The sequence below is a fragment of the Triplophysa rosa genome, linkage group LG1 (genome assembly GCF_024868665.1).
Source record: "Triplophysa rosa linkage group LG1, Trosa_1v2, whole genome shotgun sequence".
Taxonomy (NCBI): domain Eukaryota; kingdom Metazoa; phylum Chordata; class Actinopteri; order Cypriniformes; family Nemacheilidae; genus Triplophysa; species Triplophysa rosa.
The window spans coordinates 22,342,338-22,368,495 of record NC_079890.1 but is presented as its reverse complement, the minus strand read 5'-3'; the positions used below and the strand labels follow the sequence as shown (position 1 = coordinate 22,368,495).

Here is a 26,158-nt window from a genome sequence, read left to right as displayed (position 1 = left end):
TCAAACTCTAGATTATCAAAGCTTCAGAGGGCAGATAACTTTAGCATGGCTGGGTTTATCAGCTGGTGTTGGATGTTCATGCCAAACAGAGTTAAAATCTATTATGTAAACGCTGGATCCAGCAGGTGGTAGCATTGCTTTTCGTATCGTTTATCTGCCTCACCAACGAAAAAGAAATGCAGGTCAGAAAGAAGATGAGTGCCGGGGTTCTTTTGGATTGATATGTGCAGCCACTATGATATAAAATACTACTGAAATTAGATGTTTTTGCAATCATATGCGTGCTAACTCATGATGTGTTTCAGTCTGTGTGCATATGCATCACTTTGAATATTACCTTCTGAAGATTTAGTCTTGCTTTTAAAGGGATATTTCAGAGGCTAAACAAAATTTCCCCATGTTTTACTCCCCCTCAAGGCATCCTGACTGAATATGACTTTCTTCTTGAAGAATAATGCAGTCGGAGTATCATTACCACGTATCATTGTTCTTCCAAGCGGTAAAATGGGAGTTAATGAGGGGCAATTTTTGAAGCTGCAAAAAGCGCATCCATCGATGAAAGAACTGCTCGACACAGCTCCGTGGTCTTAACAAGGGTCTTCTGAAGTGAATTCATGCGTTTGTTTAAGAGAAATCTAGCTTCCGTTATCCCTCTGCTGCGCGTGAACCTGAGGCTTGTTTTTTCCGTCAAATGATGCAGGGCAGGCTGCGAACGCAGCATTTTTCGTTTTGTTCCAATAGGATACCGTCTCCTCTGTGCGGGAGTCACTGTCATTTGCCGAAAAAAACAAGCCTCTGGTTCATGCGCAGCCAAGGGATAACGGAAGTTACATTAATGTTAATAGCGCTGTCATTATGGATATTTCTCTTAAAGGAGTCATCGGATAAAAATCTGACCTTTTCTGTGTTTAAGTGCTATAATCGCGTCCCTGGTGCGTCTACCAACTCAGAAAAAAGTGAAAAATGACAACACAGTAACTTTGTTTTGGTGAGGCTTTCTCTGCAAGCGTGTGAGAAATCGAGCCGATCAGATTTCGCTCCTCTTCTGATGTAGGAAGTGGATCTTATTATAATATTATCACCCATGTTTCCACCCACAGCGCTGCCGCCATTGTTGTTTTCACAAGCGACAATGGTGACGTCATGGCAAACGTTACCGGAAAACATGCTAAATGTACACTGTTAAAAATTTTTTGTAAAAAAACGGTAAAGTCTGGCAGCAGTTTCCAGACATTTTCTGTAAAATTACGGAAAAAAACTGTTTCACAAAATTACATGAAATAAACTGTAAAAATACAGAGCCAATTTTACGGTCAAAATTGGTTAAATTACAGTATAGCACTGTTGATAATTGCTCATTAAACTGTGTAAAAACAGATAAATTATATCAAAATACATTAAAAAGCAACTTCTTTTCAGGGTAATCTCTGTAAATTTAGGAATTTTTAAGTAATTTTATTAAGCTTCTCTGTCAATCTACAAAGGAATTTACTTTTAAAAAACATTTTAAATGTATAATAACAAGAAACTACTAATAAAAACCAAATGTCTGTACAGTTACCAGTTATAATAAAGATATATATTATTAAAATACACCAAAAGTAGCTACATTTAAAACCTACAATACTGTTAATTAAAAGTAATTAGCAGTTATTTGAATCTATAATGAACCTCTCAGGTCACAGGCCTACAATAATTTCCTGTTAAATTCTTTACATGAAAAATAAATACGCAATATTAAAAAACAGTACTTTATTTTGTACCTTCAATGAAACAGAAAAAGACATTCTGGGGAAATGCAAACATATATATATTTTTAAATGTTCATCTAACAGTGGGAATACAAGCGGAGTATATCAGATTCAGAACATAGCTCTGTACATGCAAGGTATTCGTTACACATCTAGACATTATTTGAGCAACTTGAGTCATATAGATTACTTATGCTGCCTGTAGGTGACTTGGATTGTCAGAGTTTTGGTCCCGCTCACTGTCATTATATGCCTTCTAAAAATCCTGAAGTTATCTGCTGAAGAAAGAAAAACATACATCTTAGATGGCATCAGGTAAACCGATTTTTCAGATATCAACGGTCGCAGCAAAATACTTAGACTGACTGCAAATCTCTATGTACATTATACACTATATTCAGTTTACCTTCTTATAGCAAAACCTCCCAAGAGTTACTTTTGCAATAACCAATCTTGCACAATCACAGTGGACCCACAAGGACAACACAAATGATTAATAATGGATATTATAGGAAAATGATACAGTGTAGATCAAATTTAATTTATTGCCACTGTCACAGCAATCCTATGGAATCAAATTACTTGTCCGTCTTTGGCAATGTAGATTTTAGAATATAAACAGTCCAATCTTTTCCATACCTGGATTGTTATGGTCACCTGCGGTAGATTAGCACAAGCAGGCGATCAACAGAACATGAAAATATTTAAATGCATTGTATTACGCTCTCACGTACAAAGCAGATTTTAGATTATAAACAGTCCAGTTTTTTCCATACCTGGGTTGTCATGGTCATCTCCGGTAGATCAGCAAAAGCAGTAGTTCACAGAACCTGAAAATAAAATATTTAAAATAAATTGTATTACATTCACACGTCCAAGGTAGATTTTAGATTATAAACGGTCCAATTGTTTCCATACCTGGATTGTCATGTTCATCTGCTGTAGATTATCACAAGCATTAGCTCCCCAGAACCTGAAAATAAAATATTAAAAATAAATTGTTTGTATTAACATTTACACATACAAAGCACAAGTTCCACAGATAGACATACAAAACATCAACAAGAAAATTAAGATATAACGTTAGAGTATTGCTATGAAAGTAAAATTTCTATTGCATTTTAATAAAAGCAATTTAAATAGCCTAATTTAACTAAGGCATAATCCTGGCTAAGGCTAAGCATTGTCTTTGAAACCAGGCCTTAGTCTTGTTTTATGTAAAATTATATAAGAATTTAAGTACGTTTACGGTAAAAACAGAAAAAAAAAATCTGCCAATGGGGTGAGATTTGTTGTCACTTAGCAAGAATGTCATTTTTTGCAGTGTAACTTTACCTACAGGTGAAATAATCATCTATCTGGATCGGAAACACATTTCTATAACCAAAAACGTTCATAAAAACGTCTCTGAAAAGAAAAAATTTTTTTTATCTTGAGAACACAAATTACTGTATTATATGTACTAACGTTAACGTTAACGTTACTCCTTAGCTAACCATAGCTAACATTACAGTAACGTTAGGCCTCCAAGTTTATCAAAAGAGTGCAAACAATTAGCTTTAAGACAAAAAGTGCAGCACACAACATGAAATAATAAAATAATCGTTTTAATGTGTTATAAAACGCTTACATCATCCGGTGGTCGGTTGCTCTGACTGACATTGTGACGAGTATAGTGAAGCAGGCGCGTTGTTTTCCTCTCAGTTTCAAAAGGATTGGCGCTTTAAATGTAGCCTACATGTCATATTTTCCATCGGAGAGGAAGAAATTTCTTCACTGTCACTCGCACGCTACTGCTCACTGCTGTTCTCAGAGATGTTTCCCGCGGTGCCTGCCTGGCTTGGCTACCATAGTAATCCACTGGAGTTAGAAAACTCCCGCTCTGGCTCTGCTGCTCGCACTAGTACTAGTGATGGGTCGTTCTTGAACGATTCGTTCATTTTGAACGAATCTTTAATGTGACTCGGGAAGAACGAGTCGTCTTAGGGTGTGATTCGTTCAGTCGCGCATGCGCATTGCGCAACATTCTATGGGTCCTGTACTGGAATTCAAGAAGAACGAACGATTCAAACCCGAAGACTCGAGAGGTGAACTAATCAATTCTCTTTCCGGCTCTGACTGCATTGGTTTAGCTTACGACGCTGTCACGTGATGAACGAAGGCGTCAAACCCGAGGACTTGTCAGATAAGAGGTGTGGTGAGCTAATCATAGACTAAAGACCCAGGTAAACGATGAATTAATCTTTTCTGTTTCTTATAGCATTATAGTTTTGTATTGTTTGTAATGTGATCAACGTTTGCATAAGTAGTAGATGTGTTAGGAAAGTAACATGTAACATCTTAATTATATTTTGCTAAAATGAACGATATGACTCGAAAAAAGATTCGTTCATTTTGCTGAACGAGACTCAAAGATCCCAGTCAGTAAAATGATCCGAACTTCCCATCACTAACTAGTACCGCCACTCACAGCCGTTACGACGCAAGTGCGCCAAATTTGAATTTGCAGCCTCTGATTGGATGATGGAAGTCTTACGCAACTAAAATATATATGCCCAGAAGGAGTTATAAATTTGATTGCAGATCAATTACAATATTGTTGTTTAAATTACAAATACTGCCGTACTGTAATATATTACAGAAATTATTACAAATTGTTAAAATACTGTATGTTGTATTAGCTATAGTGAATTGATAACCGTTGCACACGTAAATACTTTATTTTAATATTTAATATGTTAGGCAAAGTTTCAAAAACGTAATAGGATCTAGCAGTTTTACTACAGTTTACTATATTTAAGTTAAGTAACTATATACAAAGTTGTATGTTGTTTAGGTGAGAACAAAAATAAATGTCAAAATAAATTACATTTGTGTCTAGCAGTTGACCTCTAAAATACCCTAAATACATAATGACCTTCAACTGCATTTAATGACAAAGCAGTTGCAATTTTACATTTTTTTTACAGAGAAAATCCATAAATTATTACTTCATTGCATTTTGGGAACTGTAAAAATACTATAAATTGCTTTTTAAAAAACATAATATTTCTGTAAAATTACAGGAAATTAATCATAATTTAATTAGTATTTTTTTAGTACAGCAAAAATCCATAAAATAACAGTCATTAACTTTTTAATGGAAACAAGGAAACATTTTGTAAAATAATACAGACCATTACCTGTAAAATTACATTTTTTTTAACAGTGTACTGTCTTTGGCTGCACAGAAGAACACAAATCCTTATTTAGAGTCACAACCTTGGAGGAGACAAGAGAGTAGTGGGTTTATTTTATTTTTAGTGGAAATCCCTCAGAAACCATAAGTCAAAACCTGCTTGTTTGCGCGAATCACTTCAAGCCGGAGCGCTTTCTCAACCTGGGACAGTACAAGCAGGATTAATTAACAGCTCTATTGAAGACATCTGTCTAGCAAAATCTCAGTCAATCAACAGTTTAAAAATTGCTTGTCTGTACTGCATACAACAACATTTGCATACAGCTCCTGTTTATATAAACTGGACATAATGCATTTAGAGACTGAAGTGTTCTGCATTTTTCTTTAACCCTGGAATACATGAATTATGAGTTAGGATTTTTATTATTCTCCAGACATTAAATAGAATTAGCTTATTACATGTATTTTTATGCATGTTATTTACATGTGTCTGAACGGTCAAGTTAAAAAAAAGTTTTTTTAATACTTTGTGCCGTTAAAAACACTTCTGGTCTAAGAAAAACTGTGTATTGTGGAACTATAAATACTATATCTTATCAAAATACATTTCCACAACAAACTAAATTTGCTCTTAAGTCCATGAAATACTCATAAGGGTAGAAATAACACTTGTGCTTTTGCGTAGGCTACTTGTGTTTAACAAAAGAATGATAAAGGCGGTAACTGCTACTCACAATAGAACTAATTTGCACAATCTTTATAGTAAATACCCTGTAAGCCACACAATGATAAAGTGGTTTACAAAAAAAGCTTGAAACAAAAAAAGTTACTTGAAACTATTTATATTCAAAACAACAATGCTAAAGCAATGGGACTGGTGATGCAAGATGTCCAACACACTGCACACATTGTTCTTACATAAAATCAATAACTGAAATTACAATCATATTATTCCTTATGCCCCTTTTTTTCTGGCAAGGGTCAGGAATTTTGGTTGCAGCTACAATTTTTATCCACTGGGTGGAAGTCTATGGAGTGTCCACTGTAGTGGTTGACATGAAACCTTTGCAATAAAAATACTATTGAATAGCTGTCCATTGTAATGACTACCATGCCTAACAGGGTTAAAATAAAAATGTTAATATATGCAAAATACAGTATATGGCCTTGACATTAGGAATTATACAAAATACATGAAATCTACTTAATCTTTTCAGGTGGAACGACTTCCAGTAGCAGCTGAAGGTGCAGGGTGAGTGGCCCTGTAAGAGTTGTCAGATAAGATTAAGAAATTTAGTTCTACATATAGAAAGAGAAGCCATTTACTGTAAGTGGAAAAAATAAACGAAATAAACAAAACATATGCTACGACTGGCCATAATCTAAATAGTTTCTTAAAAATAATGTATTATTCAGCAAAAACATACAAACAAAAGGCTTCTGTTCCTCAGTAAAAAAGAATCAAGGGTCAAAACAAACTTTTTTATTACATATTTAGAAAATATGCTAACATTTTACTGCAATTTTCTTGAATCTCCAGCTTGTACTTACTCATGATGCGACGGGTCCAGTTGAATTTGAAGTGAATGAGGGGTACATATAAAAGAAGACCGCCCACTATAAACACCGTGCAGTATAGATACTCAATTTCAGGCTTGTCTATGATGGGAGCAAGAACCAGATAACAAGACACAATCACCACCACAAACGGAATGATTATAGGAATCTGTGAGAAACAAAAGAGAGTTCAGTGTTATCCCTCACAGTATGTATTCCTGTGATATATTTATCTGCAATATTTTATATAGAATTCAAAATAGAAAAGAATATACACACAGTCGCAACATTAAAACCACCTGCCTCATATTGTGTAGGTCAAGACATGGACTCCACAAGACCTCTGAATGGGGCTACAGACATCCCATAGAGGTTTAATCAATTTGATTTTTTATTGAATTAATATTGAGTTTTACCTATTTTAACTAATAAATAAAACAAGGACATTATTTCAGCTTTTGAAAATAGCTTTTTAGTGAACTTCGAGCCAGCTGGATGGAGAAATTTCCTTCAGGTTTCTGTCTTCCATCAATAGTCAAACTGTTGCTACTGCGTTTTAATTAAAGCAGGGCATTGACAAATTTCACAGTTTGATTTCTAAGCTTGCAATTTTTTTCCAGAATTGAGATGGATTCAATATCAATTTATTTGGATATATAAAGTAGGTTCTTAGAGTACATACTGATTAAAAATGTATACCTTGAATGCGTAAGTCGCTTTGGATAGAGGTGTCTGATAAATGCATAAATGTAAATGTAAAAAATGATTTTTTTCTTAAGGAAAAACTCAACTAATGATGTAAAAACCATACAGGGAACCAAGTCAGTACATCACCATACCATTAAACGTTACAATTATACAACATCCAACAACATACAGTCGGGGCCATACGCACGCATACGCCGTATGCTTACTTTTTTCACTTCTTTGTTTGCGTATAACGACTTCTAAAGATCTATATTAGCATATACCCACTTGTTCTCCTGCTTAACGTCTCCAAGCTGCTTTTGTGGTTGCTTTCCCTTTAACTGTATCGCGTTCACATACAATTGGTGCATTTCTTAAGAAAATTCACAATATTTCTTGCGGCCCTACCTCCAACAACCACGTCAAGCGCATCATCTTCAGTGTTGGCAACGCGCCAGCGAGGAGTTCGTCCTGTAAGTGACTGAAAGAGTCCCGCTGAAGTCGTAAGGTAATATTGATAAAACTGTCAAAGCTGGTTTAAAGTGCGCTCACCGGCAGTGGCTACTCTCATCTGTTCCGGGCCTCCTCGAGTGAGATTGACACTGAATTCACATGTTCTCTTGTGCTACTTTATCTCTTTATGATATTGCAGTGCATCGCGAATCTTTGATATCTGTCAAAACTTTTAATTCCAGTTTTCTTTAAATGACACACGATGAAATAAAACAAAGCACTTCCATAGCCGTACTGTTTAAAATCGCACAAGTCAGAATCCCTACATTTTCTCAGCATCCTCGTTCCCTTTACAGTCGTTTTAAACCTCCTCGTTATACATTTAATTCTACATTTAAAATAATGTAGTCTGTTTTTACCACAACGTTAACTTCATACATTAATATCTTCCCCTTAAATTATTAACAAGTATTGACACAGAGATGGCAGTGATGACAAGGTTACATCTGTATTCTGTAAAATCTTTCATACGTTTTTACATAATCTTGTATATGTGATGTGTTAAAAAGATGTGATGCTTTGTAAAAAATATTGTATTGTGGTCAACAGTACTGGCATAGACCCGTTTTTTGCAACCTTTTTCCACCAACTTATTTTTTTCCAATTCTATAACTTCATATTCAAAGCATAAGTGAAGAATTATGCATAAATATTTAACTAAAATAATTGTCATATGTTACTAGAAAAACAAAAACAAACATACTGACCCCTGTCTTTTGGCCATTTGAGGTCGGGGTTATGGTTGTATAGTATACCACTTTTTTTGTTAGGACTACACCACTGGTTCTAATAATAACTAATGATTCTAAAGACTGATCAATTACATGTTTTTTTTTAAGATAAATATAGGCTACCACAGCCAGGGGCGTAGCTACATGGTGGCCATCATGGGTGGCCACGGCTACCCCTGAATGATGGATGGCCACCTATCTGGCCACCTCTGTTGTGCGAAGCAGTTTTAAGATGCGTGTCGGAGTTTACGGAGTGCTGCGCAGATCATTTAGCGTATATGCACTGAAAGTAACGTGAGAACATTACTCTCGCGTTAATATGATGTCATACGCTGACGCACTGACGCAAACAGTCTGAGCGCTATTAGCTGAACAGCTGCTAACCTCTCGCTTCGTGACAGTGTACAGTACTGTCTGTGTACCATGGAAGTTCATACCGAGCAGAAGGATCAGGGTAGGGTTGCACCAGCCATTCGTAAGTTCTTTCTTAAACGTGAACGTAAAGTCCACACTAGAGGCTTAGTAACTAGCTAGTACTAGCTACTTTGTAACTAAATCTGTAATCTGTATGTTATTCGGTTGCACCATTTGGTCTTAAGGCAAAACGTAGCTAGTTCGTAAGCTCTCCGTGAAGTAATGCGTAGTCGCATAATATGACGTTTACCTTCAACAGTCCAATAGCAGCCTTTAAATTCATGAGAAAAAGTTGTGTTGAAATGTTGTGAATTTCAAAACATTCTTGATTTAAAGTTATTTTACCTCACATAATAACTGTATATACTGTAGAATACTACCTTTCATGAATAACATATTTAAAAGTAGATTAATAAACAAATACTGTTTAAAACAATACAGCCTACTTAATGCAATAATAAATTACATGCAATATGGGTGATTTCATTGGCCAACCGCAATTATTTGACAGAAACAGAAGATTATTTCATTTTGACGTGCACAACACAGGCAGATATACACACACGGAGGCGCGCTAGGACGGTTCGTGTTAGAGCAGTCAAAAATTAAATGTCATCACATAATGTTCTCTATTTTAAAAGGTAAGTGACTGTAAATGTCAGCATTATCATGTGCAGTGTTGGGGAAAGTTACTTTTAAAAGTAACTAGTTACAATATTGAGTGACTCTATAAAAAAGTAACGAAATACGTTACTTGGGTACTTTTTGTGGAAAGTAACTGAAAGTACTTTTGCGTTACTTTTTCTCACCTAACTGATGCTCATGCTTTTCCAGACCTTGCTGTTCTTTAGTGTTTAACACTGTAATGCATTTAACAATCCTATATAGCCTATAACACACCTTTATTTTCATTGAAAAACACATTTAAAATATTTCCTGACCAGTAGTCCTCCACCTCATCAGAGCTCTGCCTACTGTTGACACTGCTAACTTCGGTGTCACTCCATATTTATTATGTTTTGACAGCGCGGCTAGTTGCACAAGATGGCGCCGGTGAGCTTTTGGGACGGCAGAGTCGTTTCCAGTCGTATAACAATGTGTGGGGAAAAGTAGGATTTTTGGCAAATATGGGTGTTTTTAGATTTAAAGAAAGTAATATACAAGCGATATGACAGATCCTCTTTGCATTGCTGAGCACTTCGTTGAGCCAAAACAACTCGATAGTGTTATACGAAATTATGATTAATCTAACATAATATATTACTAATATTATATAATATTATTTTGAGGGGAAAATGACATTTAACATATTATGTTGTATATATGCTGGTATTTGGTGAGGAGACTAACAGATGACAGTTGTTTCCTCTCTTTCTCCCATGCTCCGCCCACTCCCCAACCCTTCTTCTAACAGTGACCATGCCCATTTAAATCTGCACATCTGTCTGTGCGTGCAGCGCCACAAACAGTCGAACACAGCTTATGTTTACATTCACTAGGCATGAAACCATTGATTGCTGTTGCGTGTCATGACTTGCGCTAATTTCGCGATCTGAAAGTTATCTTCCAAACATGACCGGCATTTGCAGGACAATTGATTGCTGTTGCGACTCGCGCTAATTTCACGGTCTGAAAGTTGTCTATTGAGCATGACCGGCATTTGCAGGCATTTTATCCATGGTGGCGAGTGCAGCCACACTATAGCTCCGCATCTGAGCCTTGGCCTCCCATCGCTGTGTCAACGGTTGCCAGATTTGTGTAACAAAACGAAGCCGGAACACTGCAGCACTGCAGACATGGCAACACTGCCTATGTCTGACTAGGGACTGTTTCTGCGCAAGCATGAGCGATCATGTCTACACTACTTTTAATTCAAAATTTCACTTCTGCAGTTAAAAAAATGTTCATATAAATCAATGATTAGACTGAAAAGTAACTCGAGTTACTTGAAAAACAAAGTAACTCGAGTATTGATATGTAAATGTATAAAGTAACTGCGTTGCATTACTCATTACTTGAAACATACTCGTATTACGTAACGCACGTTACTTGTAACGAGTTACACCCAACACTGATCATGTGTGTAAAACATTGAAGAATGTCGAGTGAAACAAGAGCTTATTCAGTTAGTCTGCTATTTTATTCCTAAAGTTATTCCTGACGGGAGGCTTCCGTAAATATTTAGTATATACGTAACATTACGCTTCAACTAAGTTGAATGGTGCAACTCAAAAATATTTTGTAGTGCGTAAGTTGTAACTTAGTGCCCATTTAAGTCAAAACTACAGTAGGTTAAGTTGTAACTTACGCACAACTGGTGCAGCCGGCCCCAGGTCAGTAAAATCAGTCTTGTTTAACTGGATTTCATTCATTAATTATATTTTCGCGAAAGTTTAAATTGGGGTACTGCAATGTTTATTTTCTATAAAAAATGCAACCTTACTTCAAATGATAGCTAGCAAATTATTTAAAAATAATGTTAGCACATGAAAGCATTGCAAATAAATGGTTTACTTTACGTTCTTTGTGTATGTTTTTGACCAGCAAACTATGTGTAATGAAGAATTGGTGTAAATTTGAAATGGAAATTTGAATGGTTCCATTGAAATACTATTACAAACCATAAACTTTTTTCATTAAAACCCTTACAAAACTCCTTTTTGCAGTGTGTTTTGGGCATTATTCCCACCAACAGAATTCATCACGTACCAATAGACATTAGACCATTATAGTTTCCATTAAAACCAATTCAATTACCATACCCCATGACATTTTCTATGGTATTTTGGGCAGGGTTCTATTGTTTATTCAGCCGGGATGTTTAATCCTCCTTTGCAGGTACAGATGGAGCATTTTAAATGATACAATTCAGCTTCTAAGAGAACATGTTTTGGGGGGGGTCAAGAAAGAGTTTGCAGTATATTTCCTCCTCCCTCACTGCAAAACGCTTGCCCTGTGACTCTGGATGCATTTTCACAGTAAGGATGCACTCCTCCTGTCACATTACATTACACACGTGCCTTTCAATAAACTGACTGAATGTGGGTTAATGTGTTTATATGCTAGGCGAAATAGGCTTAAGATGCAAAAATTTCTCTGTGGCACTCGTCACAGCTAGACCGCCCTGCTAGTTCAGCTTGCATTGGTTTTGACTAGAAGGGATACAGCTACCTCCACTGGGCATGCGCACTTCAATACCGCATAATTTGTGTCATGCTGAAAACATTTGATTAATATGTTTTTTAATATTGTAAGGTTAGGTTTAGGGTTGGGGTAGGGGTTAGCTAATGCAATTTATTTTAATTATATGGCGAGATTACGCGCCACTTCCGGCCATAGCTGTATCCCTTCTAGCTGCATTGCCAAGTGGCATGTTCTTCTATTGCGTTGCCTCTCGAAGGATAGTCGCGCTACAGCACCCCACAGGTAAAACCACTTGTGGGCCCTTAAAATACATTGTGAAATCAAACGACTACTCGACAACAAAATTATTTGTAGACAATTTTTTTTATTGTCGAAGTTATCGATAATGTCGACTAATCGTTGCTAGCCCTACCGGGAACACCCCACAAGTCTTGCTAGTCATCTACCCATGACTATTTGGCACTTGTCAAAGTCACTAATATTTTTGCTTGCCTACAACTAGGGATGTAACGGTATTGTAAATATCGAAGTATCGAGAGTATTTTTCGATATTATCGTGGTCGCATGACGATAGATCTTCCAGGCAAAGTGTAGTTTTTTCAGCCGAATGGAGCGAGTTGAGGGAAGCGGGAACTACAATTCCCATCAACCCATGCATGCCCATCATCCTCTGTGCTCTGCTGCCGCCCGCTACAGATCAAGTTGAGCAAAAATGGCGGATGCCGGTAGTGGCATAGAAACGGATTTACAAATTGTTGAAGCTAAAGCGAATTATAAATCGGATGTGTGGAAGCATTTCGGTTTTCCCGTGACAAGAAACGAGAAAGGAGAAAAGGTGACGGACAGACAAAAAACAATATGCAGACACTGCCAGACTGCGGTGAAGTACAATTCGGGCAATACGACTAATATGAAGAGCCATTTGTTACATCATCACCCCGAAACATTTCATGACGATACGACGAGCAAAAAAAAAATAGCAGTGAGTGAGGTTAGTGAAGCAGTGAATGCGGCGAGGTGTGAGTGAAGCAGTGAATGAGGTGAGTACCTGGTTGTGAGTTGTTAAAAGTTGACAAACGACAATATAATACATTTGACTTACTTTACATGGCAGTGATTTTAATATTGTGATTGGTAAGTGTACGGTATATAGACAATATATATAATGTAAACAAATACAGAAATTAGAGAATTAGAGAAATTATGTCTCTAACCTTTACAGGTCTGTGAAGCTCCTTTCTAGTGAATCTCATAACGATGAGTGCGGCACATGTGAGGCCATAGAAAAACCACTTAGCAAAACTAAAAAAGTTGATGAGGGTGTTTATGTCTGCTGGGATGATGTAGATAATTGACAGGATGCCCTGCAAGTCAAATACAAAAAAACAAAAAATTGTTACTGTTTTAGTTTGACAATAAGTCACAGTGTTGTTAATAAAAAGTGTAATGAAATTCTAATACAGCCTTGGTAGTTTGCCAGCCTATTTAGTGCCATACAGTATCTGTGATGTAAACTGGCAAAACAGAGTTTACGTCTTTGTGAATGCAATATTAAATGGAACTTACATTGAACATGAGAGCTGGCGCAGGTGTGAAGCGTTTCACACTGATGTATGACAAGATCCTAACCATGTGACCCTCCCGTCCTGCTGCGTACGTTAACCTTACAGATGTACACCAGGTAGTAAGTTAGTTAGACCCAGACAACTAATTTCATTGAACACAGTGAAAGATTTTGTTAGGCACAAACAATGTTTATCCTTGTTACAGTATATTTATTAAATATTCTTTGTCATGAATGCATGAGGAGAACCCAATTGCAGGCAGCGGTAACGAATGAACAAACTTTTATAATTCAAAACAAAAGCCCACAATGGGGAGTAAAACAAGAACGTAACTAATATATAAACTAGAAACAAAAGACTTCCCACGAGGGGGCAAAAAGCAAGAAACAGGATATCTAAATTTAAACACTCACAAAACTTTGACTGGACTAGAAAAACAAGACAAGACAAGGATCCAACATGACGTGGTAATAATCCACAAGGTGAGGTACAAAGCACACGTATGGTAGGGTCAACAAGCAAAAACGCGACAGCAAACACAAGGGCATAAAATAGGGAACCAAATCAAGAGGGGAACAGGTGTTCTATTATATTTTCCTAACCTGCCTGCGGTAAAACAGCTCCCGTTGGCTGCACCAAAAGTGGAGAAGACCACAAATAAAGGCACAACCCATGATAATGGATACAGCACTCTGTCACCAAAAGTCTGTAAAGCATCCAATGATTTCAACATGATCAACAAGGAAATCATTACAACTCAGAAAATACCAATAAACCTCCAAATCCAAGAAACACTCACCACAGCAACAGCAGGAGACTGCAGAAGTTCAACAGGGGTCATGACAGTGAAATATGCAATGTTGACAAGTATATAGCACACAGTAACCAAGGGAATTCCAATAATGATTGCCAAAGGAAGGTTCCTGTTAAAAAAAACACTTTCATTAACACAATAAACATTCATGACTAACACTAAAATAACAAATTTAATAGTTAATACATGCAGTTTTGTTGCATTACAGATGACACGTTTTAGCAAAGCAATCTAACCTGTACGGATTCTTTAGCTCTTCTGTGATGAAGTTGAGCTGATTCCTATGAAAAAGTATAAAAGCTTCTTTCAGTCAATAATTGTAACATTTAATTATAGATGTAATCTTTTCCAACTGAAGCTTCAGAACTTCTGTTAGTCCTCTACCTTCATGGTGATAAAGCCATTCTTAGAAATGTAACAAACCCAAACCTAAAGTGTGTTACGTGAGACGTATACTGTATGCCATTATATGTCAGTTATGTCAGATGATCAATAATTTACCATCCATCATAAGCCCAAAGACCATTGTAAAAAGCCAGACCAATTGCTCCAAATGATGTTGATGCTCCTGTAAATGAATCTTTAAAATTCTGTGTATTTCCTAAAACAACACAATAAAAAGACACATTTTCTTTCATCATTGTTTTCATTAAACATTTACAAAGCTCACAATATCTGAACACACATCTAATCTCTGGCCATAGTCTACAACGGGAGTAATCTTTCACTAGATAATCAAACCTCGGTTTTATTATCTTTGATCAAAGGCATTTATCACAGTCTCTTATTTTGGATAAATATTAAAAAAACACTGTCATTTTCAATGTCATATAAGGGCTCGATAAAGAAATAGTGGAGATACCTTGAGCCAGCAGAACAATCCCTGACACCACAATGATGACAATAATCAAGAGTTTAGCTGCTGTGAAAAAGTTCTGCACTCTGAACGCCAGTTTCACACTCAGACAGTTCACCACAGTTATTATTACTGATGAAGAGAACAGACAGACTGAGATAAGACAAGTTTACGGCTAGTTTAGAGACTAGAAATGTGTATATTTTATATATGCGTTCTTTTTTATATTTTCACAAATCAACAAACATGCTTAACATGTAGTGTAATATAAAGAATAAGTGCCTAGTCATGTACGTACAGATACACGCAGCAGCCAGGCATTTGGTGATGACTTGAGGAGGGGTGCATCCTGGGTAAAATGGTGTGGAGGCGTACTTTGCACAACTCAAAGCAATGATGGCAAAACCTGAAGGCTTTAACACAATAACTGTGGTCCAGGAGTACAAATATGCCAGCACTGGCCCAAAACCCTCCATCAGATATGGATATTCACCACCGGACTTAGTGATCATTGTGCCGAGCTCAGCGTAGCAGAGGGCCCCTGTACACACACACACACACACACACACACATGCTCATATAAACCTTTGTATTTGCCAGCGTTCATGTTGAGTTCAGTGAGTACATGAGCAAAAGGTCTTTTGCAGGCAGAGTCAGTATTAAACTAAAGAGGATTTCTCGGTCTTGGGAATTTGGGCAGTATGTGACCGAATGTTTCTGAATGAGTGAACATTTGTGATTAAAATCCTTGGCATCACAAGTTTGCTCGACTACAACTTCAGCTGTAAGTACTAGATAAAAAATCTTTTGTTTGATATTTTAAATGACTAAATACGGGATACAACTGATACAGCAAGAGAAAGATGCAACTTTTTAACATACATGTAACATTGTATTTACATTGAAAACAGACTGTATTAACATTGCATTCAGAAGCAATCCTTTTACAGTAAGTTACATTGTATAAAGATTATATTACTACAAAAATAAAAGAAATTATGATACATGAGGTGTTATCTGCCTGAACATCCTGTTCTCCTCGTGATGGCGGTTTAGTATGCTTATCAAGGTCTCTGGGTATAACACACTGACACGGCTTGTGGACACTGACCCAGAGTAGCCAGCACACCACATGCAGCCCACACACACAGACTTGGACCCACTGCACCAGTTCCCTCAAGAACTGATTTAGGAGAAATGAAGATCCCTGAGCCGATCATCGTTCCCACTATTAGACAGATGCCACTTAACAGACCCACCTGAAACACATTCAAGGTTAGCAGTAAAGAAAAATTAGTTTGGTTTTCATTCAGTACAGTATGTATTTGTTTATACTGTACAGTACTGTATCAAACAAGGTGTATCATGGAGGATGAAGCTTCTATCTTTGGTCCATATTTATATTGTCAAGTTGCTTTGTCGGAATAAATTGCAGTTCCAACAGTAATAATAACAGGAGAACTAATTTGAAAAAGTTATTCACATCAACCTTCCTTATGTGTGCAAATTCACAGTGTTATTCATTAACAGAATACTCAAGACTTGGACTGGAGAGTTTAGAAAAGTATAGTAATGGCACTGCCAGCCAGGTATCTCATACAGTAGTGAACACTTTTCACAAACTCCCATATGTACTCTCTGGATGGAAAGAATTCTTCACTTTCTTATGTGTGGCCATATAGAGTAAGACATATTTTCCTCATACTTACACTTTTTTGCAGAGCTGCTGCTTTTGGCTGATCTTGCTTTTTGGCTTCCACAACCTCTCTGACGCTTCCATTGTGAGTGGTCATCTTTTTCTGCTCCTCATCCATCGCCCACAAAATCCACAATCCAGTCTTATCTATGAGCGGCCAGACTGAATAAATGCACTTTATCTCTACTGTATTAAACAAACAATAAGATCTTTTAGAACGACAATTTAGTGAAAAAATACAGATAAAATATCAAAGTGCCATTATCTGAATAGTTCATTATGTAGCACGTAGGGCTGGGAAATATATTCGATATACTTTTTCAACGCGATGCGGGATTAGACAATAAGGTAATATCGATATGGGGAGTGTTGGACTTGAAGCGGCTCTGTGGTAGGGATGGGGAGTCGACTCCAAAAGAGTCGATTCCTCGACTCTTAGGGCGTTTTCACACCTGTGTATCGATTGCTTTGTTCCGAAACCGGGGGTTAAATCGCTACAACATTGAAATTTATTTTTGTTCGGTTCACATTCACAAGGCAATATTTCCAAACGGACCAAACTTTGTTAATAAAAGTCACGTGCGAGTAAACTCTCCTTCGATTGGTCAGAGTGCATCTGTTTATTTTCCGGTCGGTAACGCGAGTGATAATGAACGTCAGCTGCGCGTTGCGCGTCTCTCACGGCGGAGCTCGGGAAGCATAAGAGGAGGAGGAGGAGGAGAAGGACGAGAGAGAACCAGGCCTGGATTTTATGTTATGTTTTATTGTGTTTGTGTGGCCGGCAGTTTACTGTGGGAGCTGTCAGCACTTTACTTTCGTTTTGTTGTTTGTTTATTTTATTAAAAGTTTGGTTTAACGTTCGCCGGTTTCCGCCTCCTTCCTTCCTTACTTTGAACATTGTTACAGGGAGCCATTAGCAAAACAATCCCTTTTGCGTCACGCAACTTTACATAATTACCCATCATACATTGTGATACAGTCTGGTCCGTTGGGTCGGATGGCTTTCACACGTCTACCGAACCGCTCCAGAGTTCGTTTGCAATCGGGTCGAGACCACCTTGTTCAGGCGGTCTCGGAGTGATTGTTTTGGGGCGGATCATAGCGCGATTGCCGTGTTCACATATGCCTAAACGAATCGAACCAAGAGAGAAAACGCACCAGGTTCCGAAACGAACCCTTATGTGTGAAAACGCCCTTAATGTCCCTAAAGTCGGAATCTACTCCAAGACAGGAATCGACGCTCGTCTACTCCATCATTTTTAATGTTGTCATTGACTCAAATTGGTTAAATTGTCTTTGTGATTGGTGCAAAGCAACGAACAACATTTTGAAAAATCATGTTTAAGGTGAGTCCACTCTCTGACTGTAGCCTACACGTTTACATCTGATCCAAAACACTGCGGTATTCAGAGCATGAAATGCCTGGTACTCTCACAAAAGGGCACGCAATATTTCTCTTCACCTTCAATCCGATCACATTCAATTCTCACATTTTTATTAAAAACTCTCCTATATTTCATCTGTCTCTCTTCAAGCTTTTATTTCTCTAAACAGCTGTTAAGACTTTGTGAGTTGCTTTGAATGAAAGCGTTGCGTTATGCTTACTGTAAATGTGAGTCTGTGCGCATAACTGGACACAAATCAAAATCAAGTTTGTGGAAAAAAATTATAAAGCGTTTCATCCAGTTTAAACAGCCAGGAGTTACAAATCATAAATTCAGTTCTTGTTGTTGGGTTATTATTATAACATGTTTGTTGGTGCATGTTGATCTTTTAAAGCACTTTTTATTGTTAAATGCCCAACAAGACAATGAGTTACATTAAGAAAAGATAGGCCCCACGTCTTTTCTCCTTTTTTTTTAAAAAAAAGTTGAATTTAGCCTAGGGTGAATATATAAATCCTTAAACGAAAATAAATAAATGTTTTAGGCTTGTTTAGTGTGCATTTACGGAGCCTCAATTCAAAACAATGAAACGCGGTGTCCTACAAAACATATTCATTTGTGTAACTGTAACTCTCAAAAATCGATGCACTTTAAAAATAATAAAGGAAACTAAATGTTTTTTTTCACCATAAGTCTATAGCTACGGTTAGACCTGGGCTGTCATATCCTCGCGCTGCGTGCGCATGGAAAACCACATCGGATTAAGACCAGAAAGGATTAACTGGTCTGTCAGCACAAAAAAACTCTCTGTGATAGTGTTCGTTGCACAAATGCATATGTATTTGCTAGAGATTGGTTGCCAGCTCAAAGTTCCCAAACTTGTGAAGTTACTTCACTTATTTTATATTCGTATTCTTGAGCCCGTTTTGAAAAGCAGTAAATGGAGTCGAAGTGTCGATTCCATCGACTCCAAAAGTGGGAGTCGAGAATCGGAGTCGACTCCAAAAAACCCGGAACCGAACACCCCTACGCTGTGGTGTCTGACATGCGCCGTGCCCATGCGAAGAGTGAGCAGAGCACTCTCGCTCTGCGCGCGGGCTCTCACTAAATCCTTGGCGTTTCGAGTCTGACGTCATCACGCAACAGCATTTTTAAGGCGATTTTAACAATCAAAGGTAGTTTAGATGGTTAGAGGATGGTTAGAGTAGGGTGTGGGTTAGGGTAAAGGTTTCGTAAAACTTGAAACACCAAGGATTTAGTCAAAACCAACAAAGCCACGCCCACGGATCTGACTCGAAACACCAAGGATTTAGTGAGAGCCCTGCGCGCGAACGGACGGACCCCGCACGCCCGCTCTACAAGTTTGCTTATGACAAGGAGGAAGCCGCAGTGCCAGTTCACACAGCAGAAGATGATCTGGTTTGTAAAATAAAAACAATGGTTCAGTTATTTGGAAATGGTTCGGATTTAAAAGATCTTATGAGCAGCAACAACAAGCGATCTGTAAACAATGCCATAGAACGGTTATGTCAAAAGGAGAAAGCACAACAAATCTCTTCCACCACCCGCAAAAATGACGCGGCACAAAACGAAACGTGATTGGTTGCTTTATTGTCACTCACGTGGCCTCTTGGGCGGGCCTTGGCCAAAGAAAGTGGTGATAAGGTCTGGCTACGCGAGACTACGGTGGAAGCTTCTTTTACCCGCAGCGTGCCTTACGAAAAAAGTTATTATAATTTTTGTTTATAATTTACGTGTTTTAAGCAAGTGGTGTGCAGCTGTATGTTTTCAAATATGGAAAAAAACCTGTCATTGAATTTCTTTTCACAAGCCATTTTAATAAAGGTGATTGTGACACCTCACATGAGGCTTTGGCTCGCTAGTAAACATTTATTCCACTTTGTAGAAAATATTGATATACATATCGGATATCGCCTTTCATCAAAAAAATACAGATATATGAATTTTGGTCAATATCACCCAGCCCTAGTAGCACAATCTATACACACGCTGATATAAAGCTTTACAGTATAAAAACACATCAAAAGTGTTACACAGATACATTTTCAAAAAGAAATGTGGTCAATTTTGCTTCAGCTGCTTTTAGCAAAACAAACTGTTTACTGTGAGGATCATTTTCAATTAAACCAATTCCATCATCACACAAGAACTATGTTTAGCCTATCTGACACAAAAGACAAACCTGCGAAGCAATCCGTTTTCCAGAAGATATTCCAAGTTTTGATCCATTTCCAAATTCATCTGCTTGAATAACCAACTAAAGAGGGTGGGACCTTGAAACGTTATTCTACTATCTGATTCAAGCAGGACAGGAGGAGGGTCCAAAGATTGGCTAGAGGTGAGAAACTTTTAACCAACACAACACCTCTTTGAAAGATACTTGATAAGGCTTGGTTAAAATGAAGGGGTTGCAGAAACGAGAGAGTAAGAGACAGTTTGTATCCAAAACTTTATGACCACCTGCGTAATATGCTGCTAGTCCTCCACCTGCTGGCAAAACACTCACCAACCTGCCGAGACATGGACTCTACAAAACCCTGAAAGGTGTCTTGTGGTACACAGCTGTTCACTTAATGTAAAAAAGCAGAACGCAGCAGATGACCTTCCTCCATTGCTTTGTATTCCTATTGTAGGTGCTTTTGACAGGGCTCATCATATGCTCTCTGAATGCAGCTACACAGCCTCATACACAACAAATCATCCAGGTCCTGCACATTCTTTGCTTTTCCAGCATCTTCTGCATATCTGACCTCTTTTAAAAGTGCTGACATCCATCTTTGCACATATGCTTTATAATGAATGTATAAAGCACAGACTAATAAGTCTCTCTGTTGAAGCACCTCTGTTATAACACCTTTACAGAAACTCTTCTTAACGCTGAACTCTCAGAAAAAAAGGCACAAAATCTGTCACTGGGGCAGTTCCCTTTCAAAAAGAGTACAGACAGCCTTTGTACTTTTCTGAGAGTGTGTCAGATGAAATATAGCAATCTAGGCAGTCAGCTGATCTTCCTTACAACTTGAATTCCCATAAAACTGCACATACAGTATAAACAGAAGGCACAACTGTGCAATAATAACAGTGTGGCCCTCTGTAAATGTTTTTTGACCTCATAAAGTGACTATAGGTCAATTATTCACTGTTTTATTCCGTTACTGAGATTTAGAGGTTTCTTTGTACATCATCATTTACAGTTAAATCATGTGGCTTGCGAGCACAAATTCCACTACAATCAATCTGTTAGTCGATGCTGGTGTGTTATTACAAAGCTCTGTAATTGCCACTCAATAAAAGAGACAATTAAATATCAAAAATAACAATATTTATTTCATATGAAACAAAAAAATTCACCACTATTAAAATAGGAAGATTTCGAAAACGTTTTACTTGGAAAAAAACTTCGTAAAATAGAACTAGGCTATTTATTATGTCATAGTAGTGACAATAATTGCACTGTGGTATTTTGTTGCATGGTAGCTTATGTGATTTGAATAAAAATATGTGCAGTCACAATTTCACACTATAGTTCAACTTAAGACGATCATGTCAATCATGTCTCCGCAGATGTTTTTCTTACATCTAAATAGACAAACCCTATAATGCATGTTGAAAAGTGAACATTATGTTTTTCTCCAAAACGACATGTTTTATATTATGGTATTGTTGGATTATGTGATTTAAAAGGTATTTTGGGTTACTCTATCCATGAGACTATTTGCTTTACTCCTTTTAATCCTTGTTGAAATATTATATCCAGCAGGTGGCAGCACTGCTTTTTCCATTAGCTTTACTAAGTAAAAACAGGATACAATCAATAAAGGCTAAATTCAGCACATTGTGCTACTTTATTATAGAGACATTTAGGATAAAAGCATCTGCTAAATGAAGATGGCATTCCCATTGTAAGTAAAAGTGAAAAACTGAGTTAGTGTATATGAAAAAAGAGAACAGGCATAAAATAAGACTTGATTGAAACATGTTTGGTTTAGTGTGCAGACTGTGCACTTTTGGCTATACGTGGGTATAAAAATGTCAGAAAGGACTTGTAAAGACATTTTAGGGGATTCTCACAAGAAAATAAAGATTCATAAATCGTGTTTTAGTTTGACTAGTAACATCAACAGGTGTATGTAAAGTGTATGTGTAAGGTTAGGGCATCTTTCTGCATGAAAGATGTGTTTATTAATAAGGTGTAATACATCTCTGTGTGTGTGTGTGTGTGTGTGTGTGTGTGTGTGTGTGTGTGTGTGTGTGTGTGTGTGTGTGTGTGTGTGTGTGTGTGTGTGCGTATATGTTTCATGGAGTTCTGTGAAGGAACTCTGAGAAAGCAGCAATGTTGTAGGATGTCTTCATCATTTTTCTCTGCTGTCACCCAAGTCCACTGGGCCTGTGAAAGAAACAAGAGCCTGGTCCCTGCCGAGCTGTGCTTCACCTACTCATAGCCATGCAACTACTCTCTCTCTCTCTCTCTCTCTCTCTATCACACACACAACTACATAATGTCTTCTTTCTCTTACCTGTGATAGGTTATGGCTCTTGCAGACAATTGGCCTACATTTCATCCTAAAATATATTTTCATGATTCATAGCGTCTACAAAGAGCAATGCAGTTCTGTTCTTCATTGTGACAACTCTGAAATTTACTCAACCACTAGCAGGTAGAGTCCTGTCATTGGACAGCCTACAATGAAGAACATTAACAAATAATTGATAAATATAATTTCACCACCAACACACACATAAAACAAACACAAGTTCAATGTGCAGCATGTGGTCACCTATGTAGTGTTAACTATCAATAATCCATGCTAACAGTTTTATCACTGAGAATATTAAAGTTCAGTGTTTCTAACCCCCTGCCTCGTTAACCTTTACAAACACTATGTGAGCACACAAACACACATGCTGCATGCATTTTGTTTTGTGACCCAGTGTTACAACAGATGTCTTGAACGAGTTGTGTTGCGTGATTGCTGGGCTGTAATCTTCCAAAAATAGCACAGTCTCATAAAGCAGACTTTTGGACTGTCCTAATTATGTTTCATTAGTCAAACAGGCGTGTTTCTTTTAAATGCGGTCAGGTGTTCATACAACAGTGACACTGTTAATTGACTAGCTAATAAGAGGTTTTGCCTAAATCAGGAAAAATAAAACAAATAACTGTAAGGGAACATTAACCTAACATTAACCTTGTTCATCTGTTTTATTAACCTAACATCATCCCATAAAAAGTCATGCCTCATTCACCTGCAATAGTACCTTTCCCTGTAATGGCAAAAATATCTCTGGATCAAATCCCTAATCAAACGCGGTTACCATTTCTCACGAACAGAATGTACTTTTTTCAGAGTTTTGGAAAATGTTTGAACTCAAGTCTGCTGAACATTAATACAAAAGTCCCATCATTCCCAAATTTAGATGTTTATTCCAACATATTTTAGAAAAGAACTCTGCAACAATTCTGCAGATACACAAACAAGATGGCAATTATGTTTGTTTTTCCTAGAACATTGTGGCACCTACTGTGTCCTTATCAAAGAAAAATGAAGGACAACCTTAGACAGTGCACTCTTTTGTGCTAGACCTTAGTCCAAGAGAGAGAGAAAATGAGAAATTTTTGTTGATCTACCATTCATCGTGTGGCTTGCGTAATAGACTTTCCTGTGCTATTGCATATTCACGCCTTAAACTGCACTGTCACAAATCCTTTCTAAAATGAGTTCAGTAACTGAATAAACAACATACCATCCTCCTCATCTACATCACAGTCATTATTAGCAACCTATAATTTACACAGATAAAGCATCAAAGCACATGAAAACACATTAAGCATTCAGGTAAATTATGAAAATGAATTCATGAACTCAAAACACTTATTAAGGGAATATGGAAATATTAGAGGTAAAAGTCCTGCCTGCTTTTTTCACTCTCATCAGATGATTCTGGATTCTGGTGCTGGTCAGAGTCGGATTCAAACATGGGGCTGCGGTGTAAAGGATGAGGGACACCATTCTGTCCAGTGCTGAAGAGAGGGAAGATTGTGCTGGACAAATGATCCTCTACACAGGGAATCCTGGCAGGGGACTGGCTGAAAGTGCTACGTAGGACTGGAGCCATTGTGCCACTGCTCCTCAACACCACCTCTCTCAACCGCTGACTCTCCCTGGTAGTTGCCTCCCAAACCACCTCCAATTCACCTTCCACCTCTCTGAGAAAATCAAAGGGAGAGAGAATGCAATAAGGGTAAGCTTTTCAATACTAATCTGAAAAGGTACACTGTCACATGATTGTCATGCAATGGTCAGCTCTTCAATTCTACTAAACAACTGCGGAGTGTTCATCACATCCACTTTAGCAACCTGGTAGCGTGACACACACAGACAAGCATTCACAAAACTGACACGGACACACATGCACACATCTTTAATCCTCGACCTTTCAGTCATTGTGCCCTGCAGTCAATGGCAGCACATTCATACATGAGGCTTTTGAGGGCTCAGCTGTGCAATAATAACAGGTATTAACTGCAAATGTGCAGAGACGCAAACATGAACAGAGAGAGAGAGACGGAGAGAGATGACCGAGTGGCTTGATGTTCTATCTGGAGGGGTGTAAGCTGTCATAATGATAGATCAATTAGCTAGACCATCTGTTGACGCACAGCCTCGCCTCCACACACACACAGGTTTGTCACTATCTCTTTCTTCCACTGGTTGGAAGGCAGCATCTCTTTAAGTGCCCTTTACTTTGTGGGATGCTGGTCTGTGTTATTATGATGTGTCTTCTCCTCTGTCTGGCTGCGTCAATACACCGCAGACTCATCTCTGGCAGACTCGAGCATCGTGAGACAAATTAACTCAAGCTGGTCTCCTCGCTCTCGCCACCTCAGACGCCACTTACCACAGAAACACAGAGTGAGATGGATAGCCATCATTAGGAGTGATCAAATTCACACTGAAAACAAGCACACATAACATATTGCTGTATGCAACAAACGACGGGGTCTAAGCATTTTGGAAAATAGGAGATAATGGTCAAATTTTCCAAATTTGAAGGATTAGTGTCTGAAAAAAAGGCAGGGTTCTTTTCCAAAGTCAAATTCCAGCACCTTTCAAGTACTTTCAATGTGTGTTTTCATGCTTTTCCAGTATACATACTTAATCACAATAAGTGATGATATTGTGCTAAAATCCTAAGATCCTAAAATGACATTCCCATCTTAAATTATTGACTGTCTGGCAAATTAAATAGGCCTCCATTTTACATTCTTCCCAAAATCATTTGCAAGAGCTTGCAGGGCATGAATTTTGTTTCTTAAACTGGGGGAGAATTTCCTCCTTACATTTCTTTGCTTGAAACTTTATACAAAATATGCAATGCTCTCCTCTACACTGACATTCAACAAAACTGCTTAAACTATTGTCTTTCAGTTTCAGTTAAATTTTAGTCACTTTTTCGGTCTTTATTTATTGGGCTATTATTTATTTTAGGTTTTGTGGCCTCCATTAGCCGAAACATTGGCCATTATGTGAGAGGTGATGCATCAGTAAGCATGACTTTTTACATGCCAGGTTTTTACATACCAGCTGATGTTCATTCATTTGTTTTTCGATATAATGCATATTTAAAGAGTACATAACTAGGGATTTTTAAGGTCCTACTTTGGTTTATGGAGTGTCCAACAACAAGTTTATTTTACATAGAAGGTGTAAAAAATACTATTATTTCGTAATAATAGGTAGTTATTCTTACCTTACTTCTTGACTGACTCTCAAATGATTCGTTCCACAATTCATCTGTCTAATCCTCTCCTTTCCGCTAGCCTAGTCTGATGTGATTGGTCAGA

The 26,158-nt window shown here is 37.6% G+C and overlaps 2 protein-coding genes across 8 annotated transcripts in view; both read right to left on the bottom strand.

Annotated features, from left to right (window-relative positions):
• Positions 1 to 1,558: 1,558 nt before the first annotated feature.
• LOC130571659 (b(0,+)-type amino acid transporter 1-like) lies at positions 1,559 to 20,699 on the bottom strand. Of its 5 annotated transcripts, none has more exons than XM_057362963.1 (17): positions 20,495 to 20,699; positions 16,920 to 17,092; positions 16,322 to 16,469; positions 15,509 to 15,751; positions 15,217 to 15,342; positions 14,856 to 14,955; positions 14,591 to 14,635; positions 14,340 to 14,463; positions 14,143 to 14,246; positions 13,542 to 13,638; positions 13,190 to 13,339; positions 6,481 to 6,655; positions 4,934 to 6,191; positions 2,670 to 2,724; positions 2,528 to 2,581; positions 2,391 to 2,408; positions 1,559 to 2,029 (listed from the first exon to the last, which is right to left on the bottom strand). In XM_057362963.1, exons 2-13 carry the CDS (start codon positions 17,022 to 17,024, stop codon positions 6,130 to 6,132), a joined length of 1,479 nt encoding a protein of 492 aa, XP_057218946.1. In that variant the 5' UTR covers positions 17,025 to 17,092; positions 20,495 to 20,699; the 3' UTR covers positions 1,559 to 2,029; positions 2,391 to 2,408; positions 2,528 to 2,581; positions 2,670 to 2,724; positions 4,934 to 6,129. The 5 variants fall into 5 exon arrangements, with proteins under 5 accessions (XP_057218946.1, XP_057219125.1, XP_057218799.1 ...); XM_057363142.1 differs by having other exon boundaries at positions 1,559 to 2,026; XM_057362816.1 differs by lacking the exon at positions 2,391 to 2,408.
• Positions 20,700 to 23,700: 3,001 nt separating this feature from the next.
• Positions 23,701 to 26,158, bottom strand: part of cep89 (centrosomal protein 89) — a 103,074-nt gene continuing 100,616 nt past the window's right edge. For all 3 annotated transcript variants that reach the window (XM_057362502.1, XM_057362416.1, XM_057362585.1), the window contains one exon: positions 23,701 to 24,520. In XM_057362502.1, coding sequence (XP_057218485.1) covers positions 24,208 to 24,520 — 313 coding nt within the window. In that variant the 3' untranslated portion in view covers positions 23,701 to 24,207. The remainder of the gene's footprint in view (positions 24,521 to 26,158) is intronic.

Excerpts from the sequence above, each read along its gene's own strand:
- LOC130571659 (XM_057362963.1), bottom strand. The coding sequence starts at position 17,024 with ATGGATGAGGAGCAGAAAAAGATGACCACTCACAATGGAAGCGTCAGA. Across the intron at positions 15,752-16,321 it reads TGGTGTGCTGGCTACTCTGG|GGGCCCTCTGCTACGCTGAG; the intron begins GTCAGTGTCCAC and ends GTGTGTGTACAG. Across the intron at positions 6,656-13,189 it reads AGCTTCACAGACCTGTAAAG|ATTCCTATAATCATTCCGTT; the intron begins GTTAGAGACATA and ends TGTTTCTCACAG.